The sequence below is a fragment of the Podarcis melisellensis genome (genome assembly GCF_964234715.1).
Source record: "Podarcis melisellensis genome assembly, chromosome: 16".
Taxonomy (NCBI): Eukaryota; Metazoa; Chordata; class Lepidosauria; order Squamata; family Lacertidae; genus Podarcis; species Podarcis melisellensis.
Window position 1 is genome coordinate 30,165,573 of NC_138533.1, and position 18,160 is coordinate 30,183,732.

General features: G+C 46.7%; 1 protein-coding gene and 1 long non-coding RNA gene across 14 annotated transcripts in view; both read right to left on the reverse strand.

The window, feature by feature from the left end:
- Window positions 1-5,112: 5,112 nt before the first annotated feature.
- LOC309359625 lies at window positions 5,113-7,997 on the reverse strand. The gene is made up of 2 exons (XR_014163867.1): window positions 7,876-7,997; window positions 5,113-7,721 (listed from the first exon to the last, which is right to left on the reverse strand). It is a non-coding gene; the product is annotated as an uncharacterized lncRNA (long non-coding RNA).
- A 6,580-nt stretch (window positions 7,998-14,577) lies between these two features.
- ARVCF (ARVCF delta catenin family member) overlaps window positions 14,578-18,160 on the reverse strand; it is a 601,392-nt gene continuing 597,809 nt past the window's right edge. For all 13 annotated transcript variants that reach the window (XM_081893277.1, XM_081893282.1, XM_081893281.1 and 10 more), the window contains one exon: window positions 14,578-16,273. In XM_081893277.1, coding sequence (XP_081749403.1) covers window positions 16,268-16,273 — 6 coding nt within the window. In that variant the 3' untranslated portion in view covers window positions 14,578-16,267. The remainder of the gene's footprint in view (window positions 16,274-18,160) is intronic.

Consider the following 18,160-nt stretch of genomic DNA (forward strand, 5'->3'; position numbering starts at 1 on the left):
GAAGCGTCTCTATCCCCATCATTCAGCCCGCACACTGAGATCCAGCGCTGAGGGCCTTCTGGCGGTTCCCTCATTGCAATAAGTGAGGTGACAGGAACCAGACAGAGGGCCTTCTCGGTAGTGGCACCCGCCCTGTGGAACACCCTCCCTTCAGATGTGAAGGAAATAAGCAGCTATCTTCCCTTTAAAAGACATCTGAAGGCAGCCCTGTTTAGGGAAGCTTTTAATATTTAATGCTGTATTGTTTTTAACACTTGATTGGAAGCTGCCCAGAGTGGCTGGGGAAACTCAGCCAGATGGGCGGGGTATAAATTATTATTATATTATTATAACAAGTGGGTTTTGGGTTGCAGTTTGGACACTCAGTCTCTAAAAGGTTCACCATCACTGATCTAGATACACCCTTGCACCCACTTTGTCCCCAGGCAACTGTCTCCATTGCTGAACCACTCATACCATTAAGCTGTTCTTCTAACGTTCAACCAAAACTTCAGCCCTGCGCTTTGGGGCAGCAGAGAACAAACCTTTGCATTCTTCATTGCAACAGCTTTTCAGCTATTTGACGATGCACTGCAGCCATATATTTAATGCTGCCTGAAAGGCGAAGGCAATTTCTAAGTACACAGGTTAGTACTTTTCTCTGAGCTGACAACCCACAGCATGGTTTCTACAGCCCAGGAGTTATGGATCTGCTTTCAATTCTTTTGAGGGAAAGATGTCAATAAGCAGAGCACCTTTGATGGATTGAAAACAAGGTCAAAATAACACCCTACCCCACACCAAAGGGAGCTCTGTGTGTGTTTCAGACAAGTTGATTTCAAACAATTAGGCCTAATTAAGATCAATTAGCCAAACAAGATATATTGGCTGGGCCCAGTAGCTAATGATCTGCTAACACAAGAGCAAACAATTGGGTCAATGGCTGATTCATTTTCTTGCCTACTTCTCATTTATTCGAGATGTGGTTTTTAATAAGCTGCATCAGGAAACATCAGGAGGAAGGAGACGGAGCCAGACACTGTTCTCAGTCAATAATTGCAAAAGAACAAGAGCAAGCAGACTTCTAAACCCTTCAGTCTTTCAAAACCAAACTAGCCACTGTAATCAGCTGCCCTCCTATTTCTGATGCTCAGGCTAGAGTGATTTTTCCTCCTAGTAGTTTTATATTTTATCGTTCTGCCTGGACACTGAGGTCCAGCGCCGAGGGCCTTCTGGCAGTTCCCTCGCTGCGAGAAGCCAAGTTACAGGGAACCAGGCAGAGGGCCTTCTCGGTAGTGGCACCCACCCTGTGGAACGCCTTCCCACCAGATGTCAAAGAGAACAACAACTACCAGACTTTTAGAAGACATCTGAAGGCAGCCCTGTTTAGGGAAGCTTTTAATGTTTAATAGGTTATTGTATTTTAGTGTTTGGTTGGAAGCCGCCCAGAGTGGCTGGGGGGACGCAGCCAGATGGGCGGGGTATAAATAATAAAATTATTATTATTATTATTATTATTATTATTATTATTATTATTAAAACTTTTCAATGGACAATAGAAAACAGAAACAAGACAAGAAGAAAGAAAGAATGAAAACAAAGAAAGCAAATAATCAGAGAGAGAAGAATAAAGAGAAAGAAAGAAAGATAAGTAACAGTGCCTTCCAACTATTCCATCTGTAAGTTGGGCCTGCAAGAGTTCCTCATAATAGTCCAATGTTCAATACAAAGTAGCATTCAGTTAGCTGATGTTTTCCCAGCGTTCAATCCAGGCATTGCCCAAATGGACGGAATCAAACTTCCTGATGAATTCTGATTCAGCAGTTGCATATTGGAATACAGGTGGCGACCATTTTCGGCACTCCCAGTGGACGCACGATCCGGAAGAGGGCACAACAGGGTGGAATGGGGGCATGGCGTAATGGAACCCTTGCATGACACGGTCACCACTTGTATATCTTTTAAAGCGCCTTTCCTGTTGTCTGCTAACCACCTCAGCTTTTACATCTGTCAACTGCATTTATTCAAATTGCTGCACAGTAACAAGAGGGATGCAGTCAAAGGACCCCCCCCCATTTGCACTCTACATTTACAACAGTTCCATATCACTTTAAACAGCCATTCCCTTTCCCAAAGAATCTTGGGAGTCATAGTTTGTTAAAGGTGCACCAAGTGTCATGAGGACCTACAATTCCCAGAGTTCCCTAGGAAGAGTGGTTGATTGTTGAGCCACTCTGGGAATTGTAGCTATGTGAGGGGGCGTAGTAGGGTGTCTTCTAGCAAAGCCACTTCCGAACTAGAGAGGAAGTGGGGTTGCGGGCTTCACGCCCAGCCCACATGCGCGGGGGCCTGGTTTGCAGCCTCCGCGCGATTGAGGGAACTCCCAGTCGGGTCATCGCCCGGCCAGCCAATCAGCTGGCTGGGTGGGTGTGGCTAGCGCTATTTAGCTCTGGTGCAACTGGGGGATCTCCCTCTTTGGCCGCTTCTACACTCCGGGTGGTAAGGGGTATTGTTATGCAGATGAGAGGGGGGAGGATGTGCCATCACCTCCCTAGATATTGAAGGCTGGTACGTTAAAGGATTCTGGGGGGGGGGGGTGGCCCTGTCCGAAGCCTATGGAGGTGAGGGCCCAAGGCATGCTCCTGCAGTGGCGTAGCATGGGTTGTCAGCACCCGGGGCAAGGCAAGTAATTTGCATCCCCTAACCCGTGGATTTGCGCCCCTAACCCATGGATTTGCACCCCCTAACCCTAACCCCAGATGTTGCGGCCGGCCCCCCCTGCACCCCCCATGCTACGCCACTGTGCTCCCGAGCAGTGACCCCGGGGGAGCTCCTAGTTGATGTGCATCAGCAGGACTCCCTCTACTGGTGGTTAACCCTTCCCGGTCTTCAAGCATGCAGGCTGAAGCCAGATAGACCAATGCTTAAGCCAATACCGCTCATTAAAAGCTGGGCTCATTAAGCGCTGGGCATGTTTAGCCTGGAGCAGAGGAGGTTAAGGGGTGATATGATAGCCACGTTCAAATATATAAAAGGATGTCACATGGAGGAGGGAGAAAGGTTGTTTTCTGCTGCTCCAGAGAAGCGGACACGGAGCAATGGATCCAAACTACAAGAAAGAAGATTCCACCTCAACATTAGGAAGAACTTCCTGACAGTAAGAGCTGTTTGACAGTGGAATTTGCTGCCAAGGAGTGTGGTGGAGTCTCCTTCTTTGGAGGTCTTTAAGCAGAGGCTTGACAACCATATGTCAGGAGTGCTCTGATGGTGTTTCCTGCTTGGCAGGGGGTTGGACTCAATGGCCCTTGTGGTCTCTTCCAACTCTATGATTCTATGATTCTATGAAAAGGTAAAGGGACCCCTGACATTCAGTCGTGACCGACTGGGGTTGTGGCGCTCATCTCGCTTTATTGGCTGAGGGAGCCGGCGTACAGCTTCCGGGTCATGTGGCCAGCATGATTAAGCTGCTTCTGGCAAACCAGAGCAGCGCACAAAAATACCGTTTACCTTCCCGCCGGAGCGGGACCTATTTATTTACTTGCACTTTGACGTGCTTTCAAACTGCTAGGTTGGCAGGAGCAGGGACCGAGCAACGGGAGCTCACCCCGTCGCGGGGATTCGAACCGCCGACCTTCTAGTCGGCAAGTCCTAGGCTCTGTGGCTTAACCCACAGCGCCACCTGCGTCCCTTTCATGCCACTCATTACTTGTAACCAAGAAAGTTTTGGCCATTTTTAGCCCATCAACCTTAATACTGGTGTCACGTATCATTATTTCCTCTGGGGGAGGCGGGAACTCGCCACACAACCCTCAGCACCCTTTACAAACTATATTTCCCAAGGTTCTTTGGGAGAAGCCATGACTCTTACACGTGGCATCTCAGTGTTCTAAATAGTGCTGTTGTGACCAAATTGTGAACAAATCCTGAAAGGAAATGCAAGCCGCGACTCAGACACAATTCTGAAACACAAAAGTTTTCCCTTCACAAGAGAAACCAAAGCTACTCCAGTGACTACTTTTGGAGCACATGGCCGATTCTGTTAGATCCCCACCCCTAATATAAGGTTAGGGCCCTTATATTTCATGCTCGCGATTCCCAGGATAACCTTTGACCTTTGGGACTCCATTCTCCAATATGCTCAGGCTGTGATGGGCTCTGAATGAAGCAGTTCTGACAGCTGGAATAGGTCAAGATGCAGAAATACTGCAATTTATTTCACTTCCGTAGCTCTCAGGCAGCATCTATGGCTTATGGGCATTTTAGTCCACCTGGGGAGAGGGGGGGAAACCCTGGAAAAAACCCTCCAGTGGAGCAGAACATTGAAGATGTTCAGCAAGCGTAACATTATGTGCCAATCTCAACTTTTTCTATGGCTTATTTCTGTGGATCATGGCATAACTTGGGATAAAAAAAGACTCCACAACCTGGAACAATTTTGACCTTGGTATTGGTCTTTCTCTTAAACGTAACCTGGAAGGGATGAATAAAAGTTCTCACGACCTAATACTTAATGTAAATATCAGCACGTTAATCCTGTCCCACCAGCAAATATTATTTTATTTATTAATTAAATTTATATAATAATATCTGGTATGAAAGAATGGTGTTTGTACACATAATATAATCTTCTTCCAAAGGTAAACTCGTGATTCGGGAAACATACAAGACAGCTAGTTAAGTCATTTCTCACTAAGGTCATATTCTTTCAAACTGGGTAGGGTAAAAAGAAAAGAAAAGCAAACAGACAGGAACTTGTAGAAAATAAACAATGGAACAAAGGAATAAAGGGGTTACAGCAGTGTACATAACAATGCATATATCTGTGAGCGTAACATACAAAAATTACTATTGTTATTATTTTTATGGTAGGCAAAGTTGCATTAAAAAAAAATGTCTCTGAGGAGAAATTCGCACTGAAATGCTGATGAATTCTCACAAGGGCTTTAAAAAGAAAACCCAGATGGAGGTGGTAATGTGGAGAACTGTGCTTAAGACTGGAGAAACTGGAATGGACAGATTTGCCCATTCCTTAGCTAGCGGCACCAGAAGAGATGCTGTCCCACCAATCACTACAGGCATCCGAGGCCAAAGATTTCGCGCAGACCAAAAGCAAAATAACAGAGAACACAGGAATTCGTTCCAGGCATTGTTTATTGAAAACACACCAAATTGTTAACCTACACACCTGCTTTCAACAAGCATTCTACTTGTCTGTGTTACGGAAAGTTCCTAGAATAATATTAATACATTCGGGTTATGATAAACATTGGTTCTGTAAAGCGTATAATCCACCCCCCCCACCCCTCCCTTTCTTGAATCTTAAAACCAAACCAGTCTGTTTATAGTACAGTTTAAATACAATGCAAAAGGACTCCCCGGCCCCAGCCCTGCGACTGCCCTCCCCCAGTCTAAACCAGAGCGACCACCTTGAGGAAGAGTACAGAAGCACACATTGTTGGTTTTAATTGTCTTTTCTTTCTCTCTCTTTAAATTCCACTCTTTTTAAGGGTTTGGGTATTTCCTTCCCACCCCACCCCACCGTGAGAAAATTTTAAGGCACATGATTGTTTACAAACACATTGGCTACTAATTCGCCAGGAACTTGCTGGGGTTGAAAGCGGCCTCCGCTGGATTTGGGGGATCCACGTGCTCCTGCCCCCCTGCGACACGACGATCTTACATCCACTTAAAAGTCTGGGGCCACAGCTGCCTACGCCCAAAAGTGCTTAGCGCACCCCTCATCTTACGTTCCAAAGACACAAAAGCCCAAACGGCCGGGTGGCGATTTAAAGAGATCCCCCTGTGTGTGGGGTTATTGTGGCAGATGCCCCTCAGAGGCATGAATTGGGCCGCAAAGGTGCTGGCCGCAAAGGGACATTGCTGAGGCACGCCACTAAGGTCCAGTTGACACACATGTGCACCAATGTGCTCATTGCTTCACAACTCGCTGCATGTAGCATGGTCAGGGACGATGGGCACTGCAGTCCCTCAACATGGCTACCCCTGACAATGAAGAAGGGGTCAGAAACGCGCATGCAACGTTGGCGACGTTCGCCTGTGTCAAACAAACACACTTCCTGCGAGTTAGAAACGAGTGAGCAGGTTGGGCCAGAATCTTTCTACCTTTCCTGGAAGAAGAGGCTGGAAGGTCTACCTATCAGAGATGCTGGCAGAGGTGGCCCTGGGTCTTTCAAAAGTCAGCGGTACCCCGTGCAAGGCCACAATTTGGCACACACAAATATGTCTCTGGTCTTCCATTCTGCTCAATTCACTACATCATAGCTGTGACGCCTTGAAATGCCCCCTAGGCTTGGCACCCAGTGTGACAGAACTGGTTGTCCTGCCGTAAATCCACCTCTGGTGCCAGAGCCATAAATTCCGTGCATGAGCTGGAGCTTGGAATGGATCAGTGTTCTTTGACATCTGGAGTCCACAGATTCTTTTTGACTACAACTCCCACCATCCCTAGCTAGCTTAGCCATAGGTCAGGGATGAAGGGGGCTGAAGTTGAGCAACATCTGAGGGCCCAGATGTTGAAGAACTCTGGGCTAAATGACCTCCCATATCTGACATGCAAGCATTTGTATTTTCATTGTTTTGCTTGCCCTTATAACCTTTTTGGGCTGAAATGCTTGGGTTTCCTTGGAACAGTTACCGTATTTTTTGCTCTATAAGACTCACTTTCCCCCTCCTAAAAAGTAAGAGTAAATGTGTGTGCGTCTTATGGAGCAAATGCAAGCTACGCAGCTATCCCAGAAGCCAAAACAGCAAAAGGGATCGCTGCATTCACTGCGGAGCAATCCCTCTTGCTGTTCTGGCTTCTGAGATTCAGAATATTTTTTTTCTTGTTTTCCTCCTCCAAAAACTAGGTGTGCCTTATGGTCTGGTGCGTCTTATAGAGTGAAAAATACGGTAACTCGGGCCTTAATCTTTCCACCGGATGTCCTCAATTTTTGCTTACATGGCATATCCATGTGATCCACTTACTCAAGCACCAGCATATCAACAGAATAGCGGTGACTACAGTTTGAGGTGCTCCTGTCCACTCTTTGCTCAGAGATTCTACCACCTCGTTTTGCTAACAGAACTCTGGGTGTACAAGAGATCCGAGAGTGGCAAAGGCTGCAGTTCTTACCTAGCAGTAAGCCCGACTGTCAATAGGACTTACCGTATTTTTCGCTCCGTAAGACGCACTTTTCCCCTCCTAAAAAGTAAGGGGAAATGTGTGTGCGTCTTATGGAGTGAATGCAGGCGGGAAAAACCTGCAAGAGCCGCACTCCCTATAAAGAGAGTGCGGTTCTTGCTGGCTTTTGCAGGAGGTGGGGGTATTTCTGAGCTGGTATGGTTGGGGTTGCCCTGTTTGCTGAGATGAAAGAGCCACAATACATCATATGCAACAGGCAGCGGTCTCCTTCTGCCTTGCGACACAATGCTTTTCGACAGAGGCTTAGCAGAGATCTTCATGTGAAGAAGGAGAGGCAGCAATCACCAGGTGTGTCTGCACACTGGTTCTGATTTAACAAGGTAACAGAATGCACTCATCTTGAGAACATAAAAACACAAGAAGAGCCTTCTGGATCAGGCCAGTGGTCCAACTGGTCCAGCATCCTGTTCCCACAGCAGCCAACCAGATGCCTGTGAGAAATCTGCAGGCAGGAGCCCAGCACAAGAGGCCTCTCCCTTCCTGTGGTTTCTAGCAACTGCTGTTCAAAGGCATTACTGCCTCCAACAGGGTTGGGGTGCTGCTAAACCTTCTCATATGCAGTGGCGTAGTGTGGGGGGTGCAGGGGGGGCTGGCCACACCGGGCGCAACATCTGGGGGTTAGGGTTAGAGGCGCAAATCCACGGGTTAGGGGGTGCAAATTACTTGCCTTGCCCCGGGTGCTGACAACCCACGCTATGCCACTGCTCATATGCCACGGCCTTTCCCATACTAATGCCACCCAGATGTTGCTGGACTACAGCTCCCATCATTTCTGACCATTTCTGACTGGGGCTGATGGGAGCTGGAGTCCAGCAACAGCTGGAGGGCACCAAGTCAAGGAAGTCTGCCCTGAGCGTAATTTAATATACAATAGTCCCAAATCAGGTAAGTGGAAACACACATTGTGGTTTATGGGTGTTGGTGAGTGCTGGACTCAAATGCCCCAATGTAAGTTTGCCACCCTGTTTTCAGGCTGGAAAGTTTATTTGTCTTGTTCTTTGGAGGAGGTTTCACTGATTTTGAGGGGGCATGAGCAGGGGCCAAAAGGGTGTGGGTCACCAGCAGTGTTGATAGTAGCCCCAGCTGCCGGAGGGGGAGTCCTATCCTTGACCCACAATGCACCAGTCAGGAAATGAAGCACTGCCCTCACTCAGATTACTTCATGTTGCTGCTACTTAAGCACTGGCGGAGGAACAGGGATGTGGGGCGAGCGCATCGCCCCCGGCGGCATGATCCCAGTGGGGTGCCCTCACGGCTGTCCCCCCACTGGGCACCATGCCCCCCGCAGGTGGTGCACCATGCCCCCAGGACGCATGCCACGCCCCTGCAGGCAGCGTGCCATGCCCCTGGGACATGCGCTGCACCATGCCACACCCCCCGGGACGTGTGCCAGTCACCCCCCTGCCTGCTCTCCACCCCCCTCCCCGCCGGAGCGTAAAGCTCCACCACTGTACTTAAGGACCTAGAATTGTCACAAAGGCCAATCAGAGCGAGGACAAATGTTTCCTGACCTCTCACTCCATAGCCTTGTGGGCGATTTTTTTTTTTTAATGCCCACTAGTAGCAGGGACTCCATCAACGCCAAGGCGATGAAACAGGAGATAGCAACAACAAAAAGCTGAATTGGGTGGGTGTCATTGAAACTTTCTCTCCCTCCTCAATTCACTTTCAAGTCAAAAGTTGAAAGGTCCTTTGGGGTCAGCTCTAGCATTGATAATCTTCCAGGTATGATCTTTAGAGACGCCGTGATGTGGCTGCCTTTTGAAACCATAACACTTCGTTCCATCAACCACTGTCTCACTCAAACCATCTGGGAACCATCTATCTGCTTATAGATTTCTGAGGTATCCTTGTCCAAAACTACCTACAAGAGTTCTGGGAACACAGACAGCATCCTCTGCCCAAATGCGGTAGTTTGGCCAAACTGAGTATACACACACACACACTATCATGGTTGGGCCACACATTCCACATCCCGTTGCCCCAGCTTATTCCACACAGGTCTTACCAATACACCTGCCTCTCTTTGGTATCTTTAGTCTTATCTGATACTGCCCAAATGGAGCCAAGGAGTGACAAAGGGTTGCATTGAGCATCCTAGTGGTCTCAGGTGCAGAAGCTTTGCTTGAATGAGATGAAAAGGCTATGCCTGACATCCACAAGTAGCTCATATCCCATCAGCATTAGCACGCCGTGATCTCATGGGTCAAGCATCGGACCGTTGTGTTTTGTGCCACCTTTAAACCAGAGATGGGAAACGTATCGCCCTCCAGGTGCTGTTGGACTCAAACTCCCATCAGTCCCAGCCACCATGACCAATGTTCAGGGAGGATGGTAGCTATAGTCCAGGCACATCTGGAGGACCACAGGTTCTCCCTCCTGTTCTGTTATTGGTGGTCCAGAGAATTATCCCACCAACTCCATCCATCACTAACAGAACAGGGATGGTGGCTCAGACTGATGGAACAGGTTGGCTTAATCCGGAAATTTGGCACAATAAATTCAACCCAGGCCTGTCTCTTGTGACCGAAGGCCAATAGAACGAGAGTCCCGCAGTGCCAAAACTGAGCCATGACAGTTAAGAACTTAAGAAGAACCTTGTTGAGTTAGACCAAAGATCCTCAGAAGAAGAACAGCAGCAGTAGCTCTGCAGCACCAGGCTAGTGGTCCGTCTCCTCCAACATCCTATTCTCATAGAAACTTATGGGAAGCCTGAAGGCAGGAGCTGAGCATGGCAGCATTCTCCTCGCTTGTGATTCCCAACAAATGGTATCCAGAGGCATACCCATCTAGTCCAATGGGTTCTCCAGATGAGATTTCTGCTCCATCACAGCCTGCATGGCCAATAGTCAGGGATGATGAGAATTGTGGTCCAGCAACTTCTGGCTACTCTTGAGCTACACCAGCACCCCATTTCCTACACTGGCCAATCAAATCCCGACATAAAAGCCCATATGTAGGGCAAGGAGGCTAGGCGAACCCTGTCCTACTGTTGCATGCCTGGGTAAACAAGGAAGGCTCTTGCCTTGACGCTACTAAACTGGCAATTGTGTGAAACAGCAGCATAACACAACAGCCAAAGAGTGTGCCACAGGCAGGGCTGGGTCAAAACAATGCTGGGCCAAGAAAATAGTATTAGGTCAGCTCCGCACAGCATATGACATAAGCACCTTTTCATATATTTGCACATGTGGGGTAATTTATCTTGCCTTTGCTATCCAAGGGGTAGGGGAACCAAGGAGATTTGTAGCACATTCAAACTCCGCCATGGATCAGAGAGGAGACCCACAATGCAAGCAGGAGCAATGAAGAAGGGACCACGGAGAACTGATAAACAAGAACCCACATCAATCTGGTCCCACAGCAAACTGCCCTGGGGATATACAGGCCACAACGGACATAGCTTTACCTAAGGGCAAGAGACTTCAACTCCCATCAGCACCAGCCACCATACCCTATAGCCATGGATAATGGGAACTGTAGTCCAATCATATCTAGGGGGAGAAATTGGATCCGGTTTGCATTTAAAGGCGAACCTACTTAATTCACACTTTCCGAAACAATATGCAAACATGACATTAGGGGGAACTGTCTTGCAAAAAAAACCCCGAGTGCATTAGGCAAAATTGCATACAAAAATGAGTACACTGGGAGAAATTTGCAGTAAAATGCTGATGGTAACTTTTTAAAAAAATGCAAACTGATGTGGAAATGTGAGGAGCTGAACTTAAAGTGTGGGGAAAGGAGAAATGGAGAGAAATCGAAACTGACACGATTTGTCCATTTTCAACTGTATCTGGAGGGCCACAGATAGTTCCTTCTCCCTACGCCCTCTAACTGGCCACAATGCATCTAGAAATAAGAAGTAAATACAGCTCCTGAATTAGGAGTCTCTATTTTGAGAATTCAAAGCCAGCAGGTGGTGGCATTCACAACAGAAGGGTTAACAAAAGGGGTGGAGATTGTGGGTTTTTTTGTCACTGCCCATGGAAAGGTAGCAGTGCTGACTAAGATTCCTACAACTGACCTATTAAATGCCTACTTATTGCTACGTACAAGCAGAGTAAAAATTGCCACTAGACAGAACACGGAAGGAGGAGCCACCTAGACTCCTACTGACAGCCCTGACACACATTGCCAAGGTTCTCTCTGTCAGTTTTACATCTCATGGACAGCTAATATTGGTGAGGATCAGCTACAAGAAGCTCTGGCGTACTAAAGGGACAGACAGCCAATACAAATACTAAGAAACAGGCCCCGTGGGTGAGGAGCAAGTGATCCTAGCAGCCAGTTTGCTCCCTGGCGAGGTCTCCTGAATGACAGACGAATCCACCTGACTTTTCAAATGTCTTTTCATTTGGGTCCTTATAGACACTGCTGGCCCAATGGCATTGCTAAGTGTTCATCCTGGCTCAGACGACAACATCAGTGATGTGTTTTGTGCAGAGGAGGTGTGGGAAACCTTTGACCTTCCAGAGGTTGCTGAACTACAACTCCCATGATCCCTGGCCATTGGTCTTGCTTGCAAGGGGGAGCTGTAGTTCAGCAATATTCGGAAGGCCAAAGGTTCCCCCACACTGATGCTTTGGATCTGGTTTAGGTAGGGTTGACATATTTCAAAAATTCCCGACACCTGTTGAGCTTTTTTTTTTAGGAAGACCCCCAAATTGTTGAGCTCCACCCCCCCCCCGGGTTTCCCCTGACGCCATTTTTACACCCGAAAACCAGGACATGTAAGGAATTTTCATGACAAATGGCAAGCCTAGGTTTATGATGCTTAAGAGACCATCTTAACAGGTTTCAAATGAAACAAAATAATTTTTTCCCTTTCCAGTAGCACCTTAGAGACCAAGTAAGTTAGTTATTGGTATGAACTTTCGTGTGCATGAATACTTCTTCAGTGTGCATGCACACGAAAGCTCATACCAATAACTAAATTAGGTGCTACTGGAAGGGGAAAAATTATTTTGTTTCGATTACGGCAGACCAACACGGCTGCCTACCTGTAACTAGGTTTCAAATGAGTCATATGGCTTGTAATTTGACTCAAGGGAATCCTGAAACTGCCTGAATGGTCTTTGGGTTGGAGAGTGCCTTTCGGAGAGGGGCCCTAACTCACAGGTAGAACACATGTGTTGAAAGCTGAAAGTTCCAAGACTGATCCATAGCACCTCCAGCTTGGCTAGCAGGACCAAGAAGCATCCCAGCCTGAAACCATGGAGAGCCACTGACAAGAAGATTCAGCAATACAGTTGATTGAGCATTCTTACCACCCTTGAAAAAGGGCCAATCCCTTGCCAGCATTTTAATCTCAGAATGTCCACTGCACTGTTTGACCAAAATAGAAGGGGATGGTGGCAGCTTGCAAGGTTGAGACTACCGCTGGCCACAAACTGAGCTATGCTCAAATGGGCCCTGCCTGCAATCATGAGTGAGCGCCCCCCTGCTCGAATATTCACAAGTCAATTCAGGGACAGGCTGACCATTGGCCTGATTCTGTATAAGCAGTTTATCACGGTTCCAAAAACTAGGCTATTAATCCTCCAAGTGCCTTGTAGAAGTGAAACTCTCCAGAGCCCTTGAGAAGGATTAAATGTCTAGGCAGGGTATATGTGATTAGACGCGCGCACACACACACATATAGCGAACGGAGCCGAATGTGGCAGCCAAAATCAATTATGCAGATTAAGGATGCAAATATTTGCTTGCATTGTACCATTTATTGTGGTTTTGCAATCCATAGGTAGCAGGTCCAATGAGCTACCAGGACTGAGCAGAAGAACGAAGCTTTCCCTCTGGCTAATGAAAACTTAGTAGCTCTGCTCCCCCCCCCCCCACAATTTCACCCACTGAGCACATAGCCCTGGGAAAGCTTGTGCCAATTGCTTGCTTCTGCATTCCATTCCGCAATCCATTGCTTGCTTCCGCATTCCAGGCGCCTCTGTTGCCGGTCATCTTCCCCTTCCTGGCCATTTTTTCCTGCCTATATTAACCTCCCAGTGGAAATTAGACCTTGGGATTATGGATCTCTCTGCCTCAAAATATTTGAAGAGGCATAGCTCAGTGGTAGAACACCTGCTCTGCATGCAGAAGGCCCCGGATTCATTCTCCAGCATCTCCAGGTAGGGCTAGGAGGGGGCTCCTTCTCTGATACCTCAGAGAGCTGCTGCCTGTCTGTGCCGACAGTACTGAGTTGGATGGACCAGTGGGTCTGACTCAGTATAAAGCAGTTTCCTATGTTCGTGGAAGGCTCAAGAGATCTTTGGGACGGTCAGCAGGAAAAGGGGAGCCGCATGATTGTCAGAAAGGACAGTGAACAAATGGGGGAGGTTTATACCCCCATCCCACCCACCCAAGTAGCAATCTGACTCCCATTTTTTTTGGTAAATAAAAGGCAGGACCAGAACATAGACTGAAGCCAGGGTGAGAGAGACTATTCGCTTGCAGGGGGGGTCTAATAAAACTACAGAGCAGCAGACTCAATTAGTTACAACTTGCAGACGAGCTTTTCTTTTCTTTTTTAAAAAAAACACAAAACAAAACAAAAAAACCCTTTGTATACAAAAAAGAAAAAGAAAAGAGGAATTACATACGATTCGTATATAGATGATATAAAAATGTACAGCCCCGGTTAAAAGGGTCTTCACTTATCAAGAGTAGAAGTATGAAAAGAGCACCATTGTTAGAAGCAAGAAAGATATTGATCCTGTTCCACTCTTCACTGTTTAGATCACGGAGGCAAAGAGGTCTCCAGTTAGAATCCAAAGAGGGATCCACCTGTCATGTGTTCTTTGGCCAATAAAGAGATCTCGGGCCAGCATGGGCCTCCCTCCTATAGGTCACTGGCGCCATGTGCCTCTGCTTCCCTAAAGAGACTCAGAGGTAACCCCAGTTAGGTGACTGTGATGGGTTAGGGGGCGAGAGACTGGGGGCAGAGAGGGGCAGGTACATGCTTATGTCTGCACCAGCCAAGTTGCCAAATAGCTTCTGACACCAGTCTTTTCCCTGAATTGTTGCAAAATGCTTTCCTGCTACAAATGTCACACGGTTTTGGCAACCTATTTTCTGCACAATATATAGATAGAGATATATATTTATATATGTAATTCATGTCAAATTTTATTTTCTTTATATTCCAGAAGATACAAAGCTATTGATGCTTGCTTTTTCTTTCTTTCTTTCTTTTTTATGGATTTTTATTATTATTACTATTATTATTATTATTTTTTACAAAAAGTTAGATGTTTAACTAATACAGCATTTTTTTTTATTTTATTCTCTCCCCTGCCCTCCCTTCCCCACCCCACCCCAAACTTCATTTTAAATTACAAAGGAAACAGCAGGAACACCCCCCCCCCACCAATGAAATTTGCTGGATTATTTTTTTAAAAACAAAAAAACAAAAAGTGCTTTCCAATCACATCATTTAAGTGAATATGGCAACCAACTAATTTTAGCAACGAGGGAGAGAGAGAAAGAAGGCAGGAGTAAGTGGAATTGAAGATTCAGACTGCAATCCTATGCCTGATTTCTGAGGAGTAAGACACATTGACCTCAATGGGACTTACTTTTCAGAGGGGTGCATGGCACTGCACGGTTAAAGGTTCTGCTTCCATTTTCTCTCTACAACAGACCAAACCCGAAAGAAATTAATGTGGTTAAAGCACAAAGCATCATTGTACACAATGCACAGGACTAGGGATATGGTTATATGCACCAATGGCAAACATCTCGCCAAAGACCCATAACAACAGCGATCCTAGGTAATAAGGCTTTGCACATAAATAGGATGTCATCATTCCTCGAGTGTACAACCCTAATTAATTACAAACTAATCTATCCACACATGGGTGGCTCGAAACATATTATAGTTCCCTTTGAAGCACTCTGTTAATAGCTTAGCCAAAATCATACATGAGATCCAGCAATGGGAGGCGATTATTAACATTTTACCAGCAAAAAAGAGTAGAGACATATGAAGTTTATGATGCATTTGAAACATCTTCCTTGCAAGGAAGATTCCACTTTTCCCCAAAGTTTTAAATACTATCTATTGGTGGGTGGGGAGCACGATGCTGACATCATGTTGCCGTCAACTCAACACCAGCAGGCTAGAAAATTAAGAAGAACTCATCAGCAACAACAGAAAGTCAACCATGTCTGTGTGGTCGGGGGATGTCGTTATCACTTTTTTTCCCTGAAGGAGGACAGCGAAAACCTTGAATGAATCATTTATATGTTTGGAAAGTATAAACAGAGCCATTACAGAAGTCAAAAGGCAGATGAATGGAACACTAATGATAATATAGGCAGCACAGTGTGATATCATTTACTTCAAAAGCAAAGTATACAGCCCACGTCAATTCCAGCTTCCACCTTTCCAAGCCAGTCCACCAAGATTTCCCCCAACTCTTTCTCTCCTTTCGTCAAAATCCATCCAACTTCAGCTCCACAATTCTGCATTTCCATTGGATCAAAGAATGAAAACCTCAACAACAGGCCACAAAAAAAACTTGCTTTAAAAAAATCACAGTTCATAAAGAAAGGAAAAAGTGCTAAGTTTTTTTTTATGACTATACCTAAGATATACTCCGAATATTCTGCACTTTTTCTTTCCACATGTGAATTCTTTCTCTTTTTTTTAAACTTCTCATTCTTCTTCTCCTTACCCATCTCATGACCTTCAACTCATAACTTGGCACCATCCACATAGAAGAATCAGCTAAGAACCAAACCTGTCCGACATAAGCTTGGAGAAATTGTCTTGCGCATTTCTGTGTGGAAGTTTGAAGGGCAGGGTGATGTTGGGCGGGAATGTGATTGGTTCTTAAAAAGCAGAACGGTCCCTGCTGTAAGGCATGCTGCTCTGGGATTGGCTGATGGTCCGTCGCCCTGTCCCTGCCCCATAGAGAATCTGCAGCCTGGTTGGTTGGTTCCACCGACGCAAGTGCCAAGGCTTTTCCATATCTGAATGGCAGTGATGGTTAATTAATGAGATCCTGTTTGTTAAGTCGTCATCTTCTTCTTCTTCTTTTTTAGTTGAGGAAAAATAATAATAACAATAACAAAACAAGCGGCGGGACTTTAGCCCTAAAAAAAGAAAAGCAAGAGTTAATTAATAGGGGTAATGGGGAAGGTAGGCACCACAAACTCCAAATAGGTTTTATTCTAAGAGCAGCTGAAATTAAGGAAGAAAATTAAAACAAGGTACAGTCAAACCTCGGTTCTCAAACGCCTCTGTAGCCGAACGTTTCAGCTCCCGGATGCCGGGACCTTGGAATTAACTGCTCCAGTTTTTGAACAATTTTTGGAAGCTGAATGTGCTACGCGGCTTCTGTCTTGAGTTTTCCTACTGTATCGAGGTTTCTGCTTTCAGTTTTCGGTTGTCAAACATTTCGGAAGTCGAATGGTCTTCTGGAACGGATTATGTTCGACAACCGAGGTTTGACTGCATTGGCACAGGGGCTACCTCTCTTTCAAGTTTTTTTTGGGGGTGGGGGGGTGCTCAGCGTCAGGGCCAGCCCATGCAAGAGGCAAGGTGAGAAAAGCGCCTCGGGCGGCAGAATCCACAAGGGCAGCAGATCTGGCCTCTAAGGAACACATCTGCTGCTGCTGCTGCTGCTACAGTTGTGATGCACTCCTTGGAGGATGGATCTGCCACCAAGGATCCACCAAGGGGTGTGTGTGTGGCAGATCTGTCACGTGGATCTACCACCCCACCATGCCACCTCTACAATGGTCTCTTGGGGAAGAGGAGGCGCTGCTGGTCTCCTCCCCACCCCTAGGGAGGAAATGGCAGGGGCTTCCCTCTGGGGTCTCCTGGGCTCTGCACACACTTAGCATCATTCAGAGCGGGGCCCTTTCACTCCCGTGACAGCCTTTGATTCCCACTTCAATCGTTGGGTAAGGTAGATATGACTCCCACCCGTGTTCCCAATGTAGATCTTCATTCCGCCCTTGTTCCTGGTGTAGACCTTTGCTCACACGTCCTTCCTTGGTGGGGGGGGGGGTGCGCCATTTTGTGGTTTGCCTCAGGTAGCAAAATGTCTTGGGCCAGCCCTGAGTCAAGGTAGGGAGTTTGTGACAGATGAGATGGTGGGAACAACAGGGGCTTTTTCTTTGGCGATCTTGACTAGGAAACTTGAAAAGCCTCCGCTCCTATTGAGGTGAACAGGAAGGAGACCACCCAACCCTACCTGGAAGGTAACAAATTACAGTGGTACCTCCGGAGGTCCGGCCGTATCCCGAAGTTTTTGCAACCGGAGAGACCACTTCTGCACATGCGCGAGTGGTGAAACACTTCCCGGTTTGCCACTTTCGCAACCTGAAGTTACGTTACCCAAGGGTAACGTAACCTGAGGTTCCACTGTATCCTAAAGGAACAGAAGAGAGGAAGGAATAGGCAGAACTCTGCCACAGGGTAAGCTACATAGTTGGAGCAGAACTGCTTAGAGCAGCTCCTTAAATAATCCCAGCTATAACACACTTTGGGGTTTGAAACAGGTCCTTTCTTTAGAACAAAGGTTGCCAACATGGTGCCCTCTAGTTGTTCTAAATCCCACCAGCCTCAACCAGCATGGCCAGCAGTCAGGGAAGATGGGGGCTGCAGACCAGCAATGTCTGGAAGGAACCTTCTTTAGAGAATGAACGAGGCAAGGGGGATAAATCACAGCAACATTAATAATATTTAGCATTTAAGTTGTGCTTTAATGCAGCGTCCAAAGAACGGCACATCCATTCACTTGCTGCGATCTATACTGCAACCCTGTAAAGCAGGTCAATATTTTTTTCTTTTACTTGACAACCCTGTAAAGTAGGTCAGAAAGAGTGGCTGGCCTAAGGCCCTCCAGCGAGCTTGGAAGTGGCGAGATTCAAACAAGGGATTTCCTGGTTCGTATTATTATCATCATCATCATCATCAACCACAACATGGAGGGGTGAAGCCAGCTGCCATGATGCTATAGCATCCCCCTATGT